Below are 14,484 nucleotides of genomic sequence, written 5' to 3'. Positions count from 1 at the left end.
AGAGAACTGTATCCATTTTCAATGTTTTATGTTTCACCGTTTGTTTCTATATGCTGTCGACATTAAGTTGTGCTATTCTAAATGATTATCACTTCAATTTTAAGAGGTACAGTTTAAAAGCCCATCTAGGAACAAATGCTGCGAATTAGCTGTTGCTACTGCACTATGTCGCAAACATGGGACTGCTGTCCTGCTCAGTTTGTCCATGTCGATGTGTGTCTATCCCTATCAAATAAACTTAATAATAATAATAACGCTTTAACAACATTTTTATCAACGTTGCACTGAGAAGTAGCTCAGCAGATGCACAGTTCCACCAAGTGTTTGCTAATTGCTGCCAGCTAGTCTGAAGGAGCTGAGTGGTGGAGTCGCTTGAACAGTTGGATTGTTGCCATGGAGATTAAAGGTTTTATCAAACATGCGTGAACGAATCAAAGCGACACTCCAGGTATGTGTTTGATGAAGGAATTGCATGATAACACGACTTTACATAACACCGCCCCTTTAAGATTTATTTCTGATCGCGTGTTGCCTTTTTTCTGTTCAGGCTGTAGTTTATTTTCTGCACTGCCTCCATTTGTATTCGTTTTCCATGTGTGGCATGTGCTGACCCCGTCACATGAGGCGACTCGCGTGAACCTCAGAGATCCTGTTTCCTCCCCAGCATCTCGCCGCCCTGATCTCTGCGCAGCATGCTAAAAAAAAAAAAGAAAAGAAAAAGAAATCAATGGGGCGCACCGTCAACATAAGCAGCCCTTAATGCTCTTCCTGCGCGATAGGACCAAATTAGATTGCAGCTGTGGCCTGTAATGGCACGGCCGGGCAGGTGAAGAGGATTGAAATTGACGGTGATTGAAAATTAATCGAATGACCCCGACATGGGATCCGCGGATGCGCTCGTGCCCCGCGGGTTGTTCATAAAGCAGCGGATAATTGCACTGACAGGCCAACTGGTGCTCGGGAGCGTGACCTGGAAGGAAAGGTCAAACTTCACTCAGCGACAGCCTGAGGAGTCGATCCGTACGGACGGACGCTCGCTCGCTTGTCGTCGAACGGACGCTTTCCCGTTTATTTATTTTTTTGCTTTATTATTATTATTTTGACAGAAGGCTGTGGGTGAAAAAGTGTCGCGGCGCACTCCGTCGTGTCATGAACATAAGCAGATTAACACCTCTATTTACCATGTGACATACATGTTAAAACGTTTAGCCGGTTCTTTGTTACGCAGCAACAGTGCCGGCTTTGTCACTGCGCTCTTCTCCTGTCGTCTTAGTGACTGTAGACGGAGCACTGGCTGATACGAAGGAACTATGGTGGGGGAAAGCAGGATATTGTTGCTATGAGGAGCCTCTCTGCTCAAACGGTGAACTTAAACTGTTTCTTATTGCACACTAATGAGAGTACGCAGGAAAACAACCAGCAAGAGTAATTTTCTTTCCTTTCTATCCTTCACCTAACTTGGTTGGGGCCCCTGCTAATCTTCCAAATTTGATGCAGATAGATTTTGTGTGTGTGTGTGTTATTGCTCAACCAGATGCTTAAAATCTGGTAAGTACAGTTTTTTTTTTCATTCTCATTGATTTATTTAGTATAATAAATCGCCATGGCAAAAAAAAAAAAAAGATCTAAGTTTCCTAGAATGGCAACACAGGTCATAAAGTCGATTTCCAAAAAAATTCGTTTAATAGTGACTAGAGGGGGGGTTGATGCAGAGGAACAAAAGCTGGCATAGAAACATTAAAGATCCTGCAGCCTTGACTGTCTTGGCACTGTATTGTTTACTTAGTAAATATTTTAGCTGCTTTGCTTGCTTGCTTTTCTGCTGTAGGAAAGAAATTTCTGCTTTCAGAAATTCATTTAAGTGCGAAAAAAAAAACGGGAATCCTCCAGTTGGCTAAAATGAAACTTTCAAATGTTGTTCATGATTTGGTGTGTGTGTTTATACATCCCTTTTTTGACCGTTTCTGTTTAAAAGTGAGGTTCTCTGTCAAAATGCCGGCACTTGGAAAATCGGAACATTTACTGCTCTTACCTTAAATTAGAATATATACCCTCAAAAGGTTAACTTCTTCAGTAATTAATTTGAAAAATTGAAGTGTAAACTGATTTCTCACAGAGTGGTATATTTCAAGCCTTTAATTTGATTCATTTTGGGTTTCTCAGAGACTTGGGAAACTACATAAGAGTCATCAAATATTTAATGTTAATGCGTGACAAGTTATGTTATGGCCTATGCAATATCAGGTTAAACTGTTGCAGCAGATGGTAATCTACATGCTCCACAAATGTCATTGTGAAAGGCCATGTTCATAAAGTTCTGAATCTAAGCATAATATTGGAAAGTTGAGTGGAAGAAAAATGTGTAAACTGTTTATCCGCTGCCATATGTGGCCGTGCTAACAGGCCTCAGCATTCCTGGCTAGCTCTCTTGTGGTGAACCGGCTGTAGCAAAGCAGAGTGAAAAGGTGGCGTGTGTGAGCAGCATGTACACGAAGATGATTGACACTGAGAAGACCCTCCTCCTCTTAGGCTCTGATCGGTTGTTCCAAACCAATCAGTGTATTTCTGCAGATGGCAATAGGACCACGGAGAGGAAATGAAGGAGCTCAATTTTTTTCTTTATACAGTCATAGTGACAAAGTTACAGCTTTGCTTCTAAAAGTTACGTACTGCAGCTTTAAATCTAACCCCTCAGCATATCCTCATCTTTTTAGGCCCAGCTGTATGACAGTGGACTAATGCTGCAATTCAAATTCTGTGTTAATTCTTATTGTAATGATGTAATATCCTTTATGTTTGTGAACACTACATGACATTTTTATAGATTCAACTACTATCACTATTTTTCTGTTCTGTAAATCAACTAAGGTGATCCTGAATTGCAATGTTGTAGTACGGGAAGTGATGAGATTCAGATTCTGGCATCATGTCTCCGTCTCCTCAAAAGTGACTTCCTGGACGCCGCGGACCACAACGCACTTGTGTTATCCGAAAGCGCGCTCTTTGCTGCTCCTCTGCTGTCCCGTTGTTCCGCTGCGCCGCAGTGTGCGTGATCGCAGTTACCCTTGCCCTGTCCTTCCTGTCCGCGGCTGAGCATCTGCCCATCCCTCCACCGCCGGAGGGTTTGCGATCTGTATGTCGGCGTGGCCACCTGCACTTCACGGCTCTCTGACGGTTCGCATATTTGGCATCTAAAACACAACTGGCAGGCTCAGATCAAGGGAAGAGCCGACTGAATGACAGCAGCCGGATCAAAGTCGGTGTGCACAAACAACTCGTGAAAATCCTCCCCGCCTCCTCTCCAGAGCAGATCGTGGACGTGTTCGTCTCCGTCGCGTAAAAACAAGGCCACGCTGAAATTCCCACACACCTTCCCTCCTCCGCTTCAGGTGCGACGGCGCGAGGAAGACACACGAGACCCGAGCGTTTCATCTCGTCTCCTCCAGCTTGAAAGAAACGTGCAAGCATGTCTCCAAATGCCCAGCATGCTTCTTCTTCCCATGGAGAGGTGCTTGTTTGTTTTGTTTAGTTTTTGGGGGGAGGAGGTTGGGCACGCTGCCTTGTTGAGGGAAGGAAGGACATGTGAGGTAGGGCTTCCATCCAGAAGGAGATGATTAGAAAATCTCCAGCCGGCGTTGATGGCCTGACAGGAAATTCTGTCGTTGCGGCGCTAATTGCAAGCAGAACGGAGATGAAACCAAGAAACCGCGGCCGATTTGGGTCAAGGAATTGAACGTCTTTGGTCTCCTCAGATCCGCAGCCAGCCCGGCATCGCGGTGCAGCAGAGATCTGGTCACCATGGGGACGAGACAGACTGCATTATCTGCTCAGTGGCCGCTCGGCTCAAGAGATTGCTCGATGGAGGGACGGACGGGCAGGCCGGCAGGACGAGACACGTCCTGCTCTGCTGTCAAAGCTGGAGTTTGATATTTCCAACAGTATTTGTAGTAGAGCCTTATGAAACTCTTCATACCTTTTTGGACTGAATCACCAATTTGTCACGTTACAATCGTAAACTTTCGATATTTTGCATCCAGACGTTATGTGGAATGCAAACTATTGTCTGAATACATTTTAGTGCATTTAGTGACGTTGATTGGTTTAATTTCATTGAATTGAGCGCTCCAAGTTGAGTCATTTTTATTTTAAAAGCACATTTCAGCAACCAGGCAGTTCAAAATTCTTTACACCATGAAAACACAAATAAAACGCCGTATAAACTACATACCAATTACCAGTAACAAACATTTTGTCGAGTGCCATCATCAAAATCATCAACATGCATCAAACAAGTCAGTGTTCCAGTGATTATGAGTCAACAGTCTTATGAGTCTTAAACAGGTGGGTTCTTAGGCTTGAGTTAAAGGAACTCAGTGTTTCAGCTGTTTTGTAGTTTTCTGGAAGTTTGGTCCAGATTTGAGGTGCAGAGAAGCTGAATGCTGCTTCTCCGTGTTCCGATAATATATATTTTTTGGGATAGTGGCCTAAAGAAAGTCATTAGGAGTCCAATTGCCAAAACTCATAAAATACACTGCAAAAATGTGGAACAAGTTGCTTGAGGTAACTTAAACTAAAATATAGCTTTTAAGCCAACAAGCGAGACACAATGTGTGGTGGAAAGTCTCAGACTAAAAATACCTTCCCCAATGTTAAGCGTGGTAGTGGCACCATCATGCCGTGGGGATGGGTTTTCTGCATCAGGGTTAAGAAAACTGATGCAGTCCTGGAAGAAAACTTCCAAGACCAGTCATCAACTCCAGGGTCGTCCAGAACTTTTCCAATAAACACACAGTGAGGGGTTTCCATTACAAATGTGCGTAAAACTTTGTCAATATTCCACTGATGTCAAAATAAAAACCATATTGTGCAAATTACCATTTCCATTAAATAAGAAACTCAGTCAAAATCACAAGTAAATAAGGTTGATCACGCAATAATTCATTAAAGTACCACATTCATTTAGAGTCATTTAGACCACAGCGGTGCCGTGATTCTCCCATCACTTTCTGACGTCTTCTTCTTTGTGGTTTGTGCCAGTGGCAACTTTTGGTTGTTGATCAGGTGCCAACCTTTTGTAGACAAACAAGAGTTCCCGCCCCCCTTAAACATATTTTCTAAAAGTCAAATTGCACAATTATGTGATCAGTGGAACTGTAGCCAAATCCCAGATCTAAATCGAACTGAGAATCTGTGGCAAGACTTTAAAATCGCCCCCAGCTGTTTTTCTTCCAATCTGACTGAAACTAGCTTATCTTTAACAGAAGAACGAGCAAAACAAACAGTCTCTAGACTTGCAGCCGTAATTAGAATAAATGGAAGTTCTGAAAAGCTTTGACTAAGCCAGACACAGAGCAACATGGTTTAGTCTCTGAAACCACGTGTTGAAGCTTTTAGCTTAGACGACAAAAACTTTGGCCATTGACGGGGAAATCAGAGGAGGAAAAACGGAGGAAACCGGAGTGGTACAGATTACCAGACAGAATGCTCACTTCTAAATCTGTTCTGTGCGTTAACTCAGGTGGACACGATTCATCACGTTGTAAAGATTCGAGGGGCTGAGGAGGATTTTCCAGCTTTTTCTCTCTTGAATTTAAAATGTTGTTCTTACTGCCGGTAAGCCAATGATATGCAACCATTTAAGCTGTGTGTGTGTTTTTTTCCCTTCTCTCTCTTCTTCTCTTGCAGGTGTTCCTAATAACATTGGTCCAGTTAGTAAGTAAACACCATCAGAATACTATTAATACTAAATATGTAAAAAAAAAAAAAAAAAAAGAGAAAGCACTCTATTAATGCTTGATGCTTTGCTGCTTTGCTTTGCCTGCTGTTGTGCCCTTCATCGAACATCCCTAAGTGTGGCGCCGAGTGTTCATTTCTGATCCAAATCTACCTGCGAAACCTCTCTCAACAAGTATTGACTAACATTTCTATTGGTGGGAGGGGGAGCGGTGTTAGCGTGAGGTGCTGGAGGCGATATTGTCATGATGCAGGCATATTAATTTACTCCATTCAGACTCAACCAGATAGCACTTGCCTGGCTCTGCATGCCCAATGTCATTTGTTGTTTTTTTTTTTGCCCCTCTCCGTCTCCCATGCATTATAAATAAATGGCATCTAGACTTTATTAAAGTGCCGAGACCTCTCTGGCAGTATAATGTCACGTGGGGGGAGGGGTCATTTTAATATAAGCTTCAAACGCCTCGGCCGGTATTATCTTTGTCAAGCAGCAGCCCCCGGAGGAGGATGGAGCAAGAAAAGAGGTGCCACGTCTCAAGTTACCGCTGCCTGGAAGGCTGCGTGATGCAAGGAGCCGTACGCTTGTATCGAACAAGCCAAAGTGCATCCTGCACAGCTGGGCTCAAGTCTCCTTAATCCTCTTTATTCCCCGCGTCCAAGCCGGTGTTCGCTGTTCCCAGATTGATTAGTAAATTGCCTCCTCCCTGTCCGATTCCTCGCCAACATCGAATGGCTTGATTAAAGAGCCGCGTAAGATGCGTCTTCTTGATTTTGATCGATGGTCATTATTCATTTATTCAGTTCTCCTTTGGTGTCAGTGCAGTATTTTTTTTTTTTTTATTGAATTGAATCGGAATAAATCTGAAATTTAGTTTTGAGCTCTCGCATAGAAACGGTATAACAGCTTAAAGTAAATCTAGTGTGACACATTCACTCAGGGTCATTGCGGGTCCTACACGTTTATTGGCACAATTGGTAAAGAAGCCTTAAAGCAGATAATACAGTAGTATTATCTTGTATTGGGTTTTCTTTGAAACCTTGAATAGAGCTTTTACTCAGTGGAGGATAAAAAAAACATCTTTTCTTATCCTTTTTTTTGTTTCTTTTTCTACATATTTTTAATTATTTACCAAATCTCTGGTGCCCCAGTTGAGGGCGCATCTAATTTTTAAAAAGTGTGCAACTGAAGTATTTTATCGTTTGAGGAAGAATCAAGAGATTTACCCAAAAAAAGGTGTATAATACGACACAAAAGCACTCATTTTGCCTCTCTAAGATAGAATCAAACTAAGGTTTTTCTGCTAGAATTGGCACATTATTTCTAGTTGGTAATCCCTCCATAAACAAAGAACCATGTTTTACATATGTTAATTTCTTCAAATTATGAATTTTAAATACACAAACAATGCTCAAGCTTTAGACAATTTGGTTAAAAAAGAAACTCAGACAATGAAGTAATTTTATCGACAATTGTGTTTGCAATTTCCACTTTTGAAGTTCCAAAAGATTCTTGAGAAATAAGTCAAAGTGTTTCAGAAAATATATTTGTTTTTTTTTTGTTTTTTTTAAAAAAAGGGCATCACTTTAATTATGATAACATAATAGCAAAAAATCCAATACATCAATATGAAATAGATTTAGTTGAAGGCTTTTTATGCCAGCGGTGCGAATGAATGTAGAGGGTACAGAGAGTAAACAACCTTCCGTTCACATCCTCTTTGTCATTATTCCCAAGTAAGATACGCATTTAAACAGTTTCTCAAAACATGTTTGCCTGGGACTTGAGATGGAAAACAGATTGTCCCCAGGTGGCATTTTAATCAGGCTTATACGCCGGGCGAAAACACCGCTTTAAAGTGCGACGCTGTTGAGACGAGTCAGAAATGGACACACAGCCAAGCCCCGGTCCACACACACTCCCTCCCTCCCTCTTCTAACAATCTCCCACTGCCTGCCCCCCGTCATCACAAATGCAGAAGTTATGCCTCTTCTCTGTGCATGGCAGGAGTAAAGCTCGGTGTGTGTGCGTGTGTGTGTGTCTGCACGGTCCTCGTACATGCTTGCATATGCACATCCGGCTTCTCCATCTCATCCAAAAATGCCAGGCCACACCATGTCCAACGGTTGTCCTCAAATCCTTCACATGGAGAGTGTCGAACCTGAAAGGTGTGTGTGCGTGTGTTTGCCTGTGTTTGGATTGGAGGGTATGGTGAGGTAGAATTTAGACAAACCTTCACTTCTTATCCAGAAGATTGCCCCTCCAATGGGGTAAGGAGGAAGGGATTAGGATTTCTTACGACTAGCTGTCTCGTCGCAGCAGAACGATGCCAACAGTAAAACCTGAACGTGCTGACTGCCTTTGTTTTCTAAAACACGCTTAAAGAAGAGGACGACGCTGCTTTCAGCACAAACAAATATCAAGTTTATGTGTGCATTATTAGCAAAGCAGCGGGGGGAAGGAGGGAGAGGCAAAAAGGTTATGACGTCCTTGAGGTTGTTGAAAGGATTCGAGGCGGAGCGTGTGCTTTTTCATGTTGTTGGTTGAAGGTAATTGAATTCCTTATTGACTTTTCTCCAATTCTATTTCAAGTTTATTAAGCCGGGCAGAATTGCCTAATGCGGACCATTAAAGTGAAATTAATATTTTAAAAACAATCCCGGCCCTGCTAGATTGCATTTCATTACGAGTATGGCATTGATTAAAATCCGTCACCACTCATTTAACTCGCCTTACCTTCATATTCTCCATAGCCGAGTAATTAATGGGGGAGACGGGGGGGACCCAGATGTGTGTTGCTTCCAGTCAATCGCAAACATGAAATCAACTCGCCTTATTGAACGTACATCTCACAGATCCGGCCTGCGCGTTCATCGGCATCGTGTCTAGTCATTTGTGTTCCTCGCGATTCTTTGGAAGCTGCTTTGTGCCTGAGAGTGACAACGGATACAAAATAAAGATAGTGGAAAGAAAAAATGAAAAAAAAAAAACACAAAACAGGGCACTTCACGTAAGATATAAGACCTGAGTTTGAGTGGTGATGAGCCGTGCCCTGCTTCTTAAGCTCTTTATTTGTTAATCTGTCATTTCACAGAGCTTCTCATCCGGCAACTTACATGACTTTAAACCCCTGGAGATGTCACAGCCGGCAGTGATACGGGGCTCTCCGTGTAAGCACGGCTTTTAAATATTCTTTTTTTTCTTTAAAAAAAAGAAAAGAAATAAAGATATAAAGGGATTAGAACGCTGTACTTGATAAGCCTCTGCTGAAGCAAATTCAGAATCAATAACTAGTAAATCTGAGGTGCTTCAAACGTTGCTGTCAGCGTGCAGATACACCGAGCTCAAAGCTAAAGTCTTGTTTTATTCCGGCCCAACGAAAGGGATTTGAAACATTGACGAGGCCTTGCAAAAACATTCGTAGCCCTTGAACTTTTTCACGTTTTGTCGTGTTCCGACTGCAAACTGCAATATATTTTAATGGATTTTTTGTTTTGTTTTGTTTTTGTGGTAACGCGGTGTGAAAGGTCTCATTTAATCGTCTGATACCACTTAATAAAATCCAGTTACAATATTACAAATATGTTTTTTTTTGTTAACCAATCAATTCTCAATAAAATCCATAAACGTTTGCAGTTATAACATGACAAAAATGCAATAAAGAAATATAGATACTTTGGCAAGGCCCCGTATCCCTCACAGTAAAAAACAAACAAAAAAAAAAAAAGTCATTTATTGAAAGACCGCCTCTTGAACAGCTCTCATATTCTTTTTGCATGCATAGTTAGGGAAATAGGCTCCTTGCCAGGACACCGCTGGATGTTAATTGGGAAAGATTGCATGATTCATGGAGTCAATAGCGAAAGGACAGAAAGATCAAGTGAAGAGATAAAGGGGCACAATGAGGAAAAGTTATCCGGATTCCTCCCCGTTTGCCTGAGTCCTCTCCATTTCCAACCGCAAGGTATTTCCCTGACACGGAAATACTGACTTGTATGTAATTATGAGGTTATGCTACCCACAGCAGTCCGTCATTCGAAGTGCCAGCACCTGCCATTATTTATTCATTGTTATTCCTCCACCAGAAATACGCCATAATTAGATATTGATTACAAAGTCAATGTGATGAATTAAACAAAATGCCCCCTAAAGTCTTCATTTGCCATAAGTAGTATCAGATACTCGGCATAAATCATCTTTGAAATGCTACGTTTCAGAGAGTTTTGTCTCTTTAGTTCTGTGCTCATTGTTGCACACACGCACCCAACAGTCACGCCAATTACATACAACGTTGTTCCAATGTCCTTTTAAAGGGTCTTTGGATGCATTCTCCTTGCTCGTCCATGTCAGCCCTGTACCCCATTTGTATGTGCAGATTCCCCAACCTACTGATTTTGAGTCATGCCGGACATCTTCATGTCTCCAGTTGTCTGTGTCAATGACCACATAACCCCCCCCCTCTCCTCCCCTCTCCTTCCCGTAGACAATCTGTTAAGTGAATCACGCAAAAGGCACATGAATAACTCCTTATTTCTTCTAATTGCACGCAGTACGGCCGAATGTCTCATCTCTAGGTGTTGCTAACCGAAAAGAAGGTAGGCATTTAAGATTGTGACACCAGCTACCTTTTCCACAGATTCATTTACTTTAGGTCTTTGTATGATATGTCAACAAAAACTGGCTCTCAGTAGCCAAAAGTGCTGTGTTCCATCTTTGAGAGATAGATTATTTATCTGCTTATTTTGCTGTTATAAAGGTTTAAAGGAGAGATCTAGATTTAGCAAGCACTCTACGATGCTTTATTATTTCTAACCTTCGGTATTTGGACTGTATATGTGTACATTAGGATAAGAGGTTCCAAGAAAGTAGCATCTTAATCAGCTGAAAAACCTGAAGGGGTTTTTGGTGAAGTTATATGCAGATGACAGGCTCATCTTTGTTTAACTCATCATGAAAAGACTCTTTAAAAAATACCCACTTGCTTTCTACTTATTTGTCAAACTTAAATGTTTCAGTGAAACAATGTCTATCAACAAAGATAGTTTGAGTTAAATTTGATTTATTCATGGAGAAAGGCTGTCCAAAAACAAAAACCCTCGCTCCTGTGTTTAGATTATTCTGCTGTACTGAAGGCAAGACATTCTCTGTCCAGGTTGTCTGGTAGAGCCAAGCCATCCAGCTTCTGAAGAAGATAAAAGCTCTTGGATTATGTGCACAGATGCATATGAGATCTACAGAACCATCTAGTTTTCTGGGCTCTTGCGCGTCGTCGCCGTGCTTTTGGAATGTTATAGGTGGGCCAGCCGCTCCCGGGAAGGGTTGCAACTCTTCCATGATTTTTTAATTTGTTGACAATGTCCCTTAACGTGGTTCATTGGAGTCATAGAAATGACATTGTAGCACTTCATAGATTGATAGATGGCAGTGCCATCGTTTCTCACCTTGGCCTCGATGTGTTGCTCTTGAAGATCTATCAGCCTACGTCATGTTGTCAAGAGACGTTTCACAGTTTAGCCTAAAATTGTTCACAACCCGATCAGTGATAGCAATTGTGCCAGATATCTCTTCTTTTTACGTAGCACCAAGTTGGAACCGGCTTTTTATCTGAGAAATTGGCCAGACATTAAATTTTGTTGGTCACCTGAAACATTTATCTGTGACAAAAAGCAAAAATGTGACATTTGTAAGCGGGAAAACACTTTTCAACACCACGGCATCAATCTGTTTCTGAAAATAAATCAGTGCAAAAATAGTATATGTTGAGGCCTTATGTTGTGAAGTACAAAAAGCGAAGGTTGGACATTACATTTATTTGACCTTTGGTTAGTTTCCTCACTTGTAAACGTAAATCAATAGATAGGTGTGTTCACAGCTGGTTAGTTTTTTTGTGCACAAATTTAGAACCTGAGCATTTTTGGTTTCTTTGCCCCATATTGAGTAGAAAGCTTTTCGAATGGATACTTTCTGTCTGGGGGAAACACACGCGGGGTGGTAAATAACACAAAGTTATTAGTAATGAAATGAAGTACTGAGAAGGAACAATGAGATTTTTATTGTTCTTGATTGAGGGCATTCGTAACAGATGCTGCTGCACTCAGCCAGCTCCACCTGGCATACGTCTCCTTATTTGTCATTGCCATCGTTCGTCATCGTCGAACACGTTGCCCTTTTATTTATTTTTTTCTTCTTCTTATCATTACTTTTACAATTTCATTGGGCACAATGCCTGTTTTTTTTAATTATTATTTTCGTTTCTCTCTGGCATTACATGTGTTATATTTGATTGCAGTATGTTTTCTTTCATTTGTTTGTTTTCTTCTTTTAATCCGTCCAGTAGCTCCTCAAGTTGCATTGTCCACTGCCCCTTCTGTCCACGCTGCAAACAGCAAGCGAGGTAGGAGCTCTGGAACTCGTACATCGTCCCCAGATGACACCACAGCCTTTTTCCCTCATCACCCCCCACCCCCCATGTGCGTTTATGTTGACTTGTAACCTCCCTTATCCTTGCACCACAGTGCCGGAGAGCTCCAAAATCTTATCGTCTGTACCTCCAGCTCAGAGCTGGACTGATGGCTTTCGGTGCAAACAGCACACGAAAGTCTCATTCTTACAGAGAATGGATTCTAAACACTATAAAAGGAGTCGTTTCTTCTGCTGCAACTATTTTTGGGGAACGTTCCTTCCCCCTCACCAAACCCTCCCCCCAATGTGTGCATGATTTATGACCTTAGCCTATTTCTAGCAAAGGGAGAATATTTGTCTTGCGAGACTATGTCTGAAGGAGTGAGGCGTGTAACGTGGAAGGGTTTTAGCTCACGCTCAGCTAGGACCGGCTGACTCAGACTGGAGGTAGAACGGAACTCGAATTTCTGCGCCTTTTGTGTTTTTTTTTCAAGCCCGGTCAGGTTGGTGTCGGTCGAACTGAGAGAACTGACCTCAATACAGATCCTTAATAACCGCAATCCCTTGGAAGAAAGCTCCATCTGCTAACCTTCCCTGTTCTGGAACCTTGACGAGGCTGTCCGTGTACTCGGTTGCCAACAAGGCTTAAGGGTCACATCTGTCTGAGCTGTGCCACATAATGTGTCAGCGGTCACTCAGTGTGACAGTCTGAACCTCACTTGGAGAGCGTTTAGATAGGGTTGCTCTCCGACCAACTGCTATGCCTTATGAAGCACCACCATGAAGTCACAAAGACTGTACCCATTCTGCCAATCGCCTTCAACTTCATACTTCCTCTTAGACATGACTTTTGTTATGGCTCTTAGAAAACATTAGATTAGGTTTTGATTATTCTCAACTTACTTTGTAAATCAAGGTTGTTTTAGTTAAATATAGAAATCCTTTCACGGGTGTTAGGTGGTATTAAAAGTGTCTGACTGGAGTTGCAATTAAATTGCAAAATAATTTATTTTTTTAAATTTAGACTTAGATTTGGTTCTTTACCTTATCAACTTTTGTTGTCCATTATGTTCAAGCTCAAACAGAACTGTGCATACTCTTGGACTAAATAGTGCATTTGATTAATTTTTGTTCAACCAGGAACATTCATGCACTGTAAAAAATAAAATAAAATTGTTCTTTCCGATAAAATATTGGCCGCTATGGTTGCCCAAATTTGACCAAATAATTCTGGTAAAATTCTGGTAGGAAATTTTACCTGAAGAAAAATTAGAGATGTTTTTTTGTTGTTTTTTTTTACTGTGCAGTCTGTGAGCTACAAATGATCCACCAGTCTATTCATGTTTGTTGTAGCATCAGCAAACATGTATGGGTGTATTTTAAACTGACCTCTGCCTTGAATAAGTTTCTTTAGTTTCAGAACAAACTAAATTTATCTGCAAATTTATTAGCTAACGTCATTATGCTAATGATGTTAGCTTAATAAAATAAAGCTATCAACACCATAAAGACACTTCTGTTTATTCTAAAATGTCAATACTGCTTTTCATTCACTCTCCACTTTACGCCCAGCTCCTTATTTAATACCTTGTTTAGAGTTTACACCTAAAAAATAAGTGTTTTAAGAGCTGATTAAGAACAAGGTTTGCTAATAATCTGGCAAAATCTTCAACTCAGCGTAAAGGGGAAAAAAATAGCCTGTGTACCCAATATAATTGAAGAATTACACACTTTATGTTAACAATCTTAATTAATAACCTGCTAAATTTTGGTGGATTAGGTGCACTATGCATGCGTCTGATTTGAGAATGTTAATCTCCGTTATTAGAGACTAGGTACTTGATGTGATAGACTTGACTCTTGACTTGGAAAACCTGTGAACATCTCTACTTTGAGCTAACAAATTTATTAAGAATCCAATCAAGGAAAGCAAAAAAATATATAATTTCCTACCACCCACGCGAAGTTGAATGCCCACCTCATTCATGGTTTGACCTGCCTTATGCTTTGTGATGTTGAGTTGTTATCATGTCTCTGTACCATCTTTGTCGCCTTGTGCTGTGACGTGCTTGGAGTAATGTGACCTCTCAAATCCTACTAACAATGCAAATTTATTTATTTTATTTTTTTGTGTGTGATTGTGTGTGTTTCTAACTCTGGCTGTACCTTTGCCAGACTGACAATGGTCTACCAACATCACCTCCGATATGCAGCATCAGCATTTTCATCTCGCATGCCATGGCGCCTCTCGCTCAGACTTATGCTTACCCTTCGCTGTAGCACTCGCAGCACGAACATCTCAACCCTCTTTTACCCGTCTCTTCCCTCCACACTTCCTCTCTTCTTGCAAG

General features: G+C 41.3%; 1 protein-coding gene across 7 annotated transcripts in view; it reads left to right on the top strand.

The window, feature by feature from the left end:
* The window catches only part of ntng1a (netrin g1a), a 148,783-nt gene that overhangs the window by 116,844 nt on the left and 17,455 nt on the right, over nucleotides 1-14,484 (top strand). For 5 of the 7 annotated variants that reach the window (XM_028005220.1, XM_028005219.1, XM_028005222.1 and 2 more), the window contains exon 5: nucleotides 5,686-5,712. The exons of 1 other annotated variant lie outside the window; for it this stretch is intronic. In XM_028005220.1, the coding sequence (XP_027861021.1) occupies nucleotides 5,686-5,712 (27 nt within the window). Of the gene's footprint in view, nucleotides 1-5,685; nucleotides 5,713-10,281; nucleotides 10,327-14,484 lie in introns of all 7 variants that reach the window. One more of the 7 variants, XM_028005223.1, reaches the window with a different exon arrangement.

Source organism: Xiphophorus couchianus, chromosome 21 (assembly GCF_001444195.1).
Source record: "Xiphophorus couchianus chromosome 21, X_couchianus-1.0, whole genome shotgun sequence".
Classification (NCBI taxonomy): Eukaryota; Metazoa; Chordata; class Actinopteri; order Cyprinodontiformes; family Poeciliidae; genus Xiphophorus; species Xiphophorus couchianus.
Note: the sequence above shows the minus strand (reverse complement) of the source record. Positions and strands in the feature narration are given on the sequence as shown.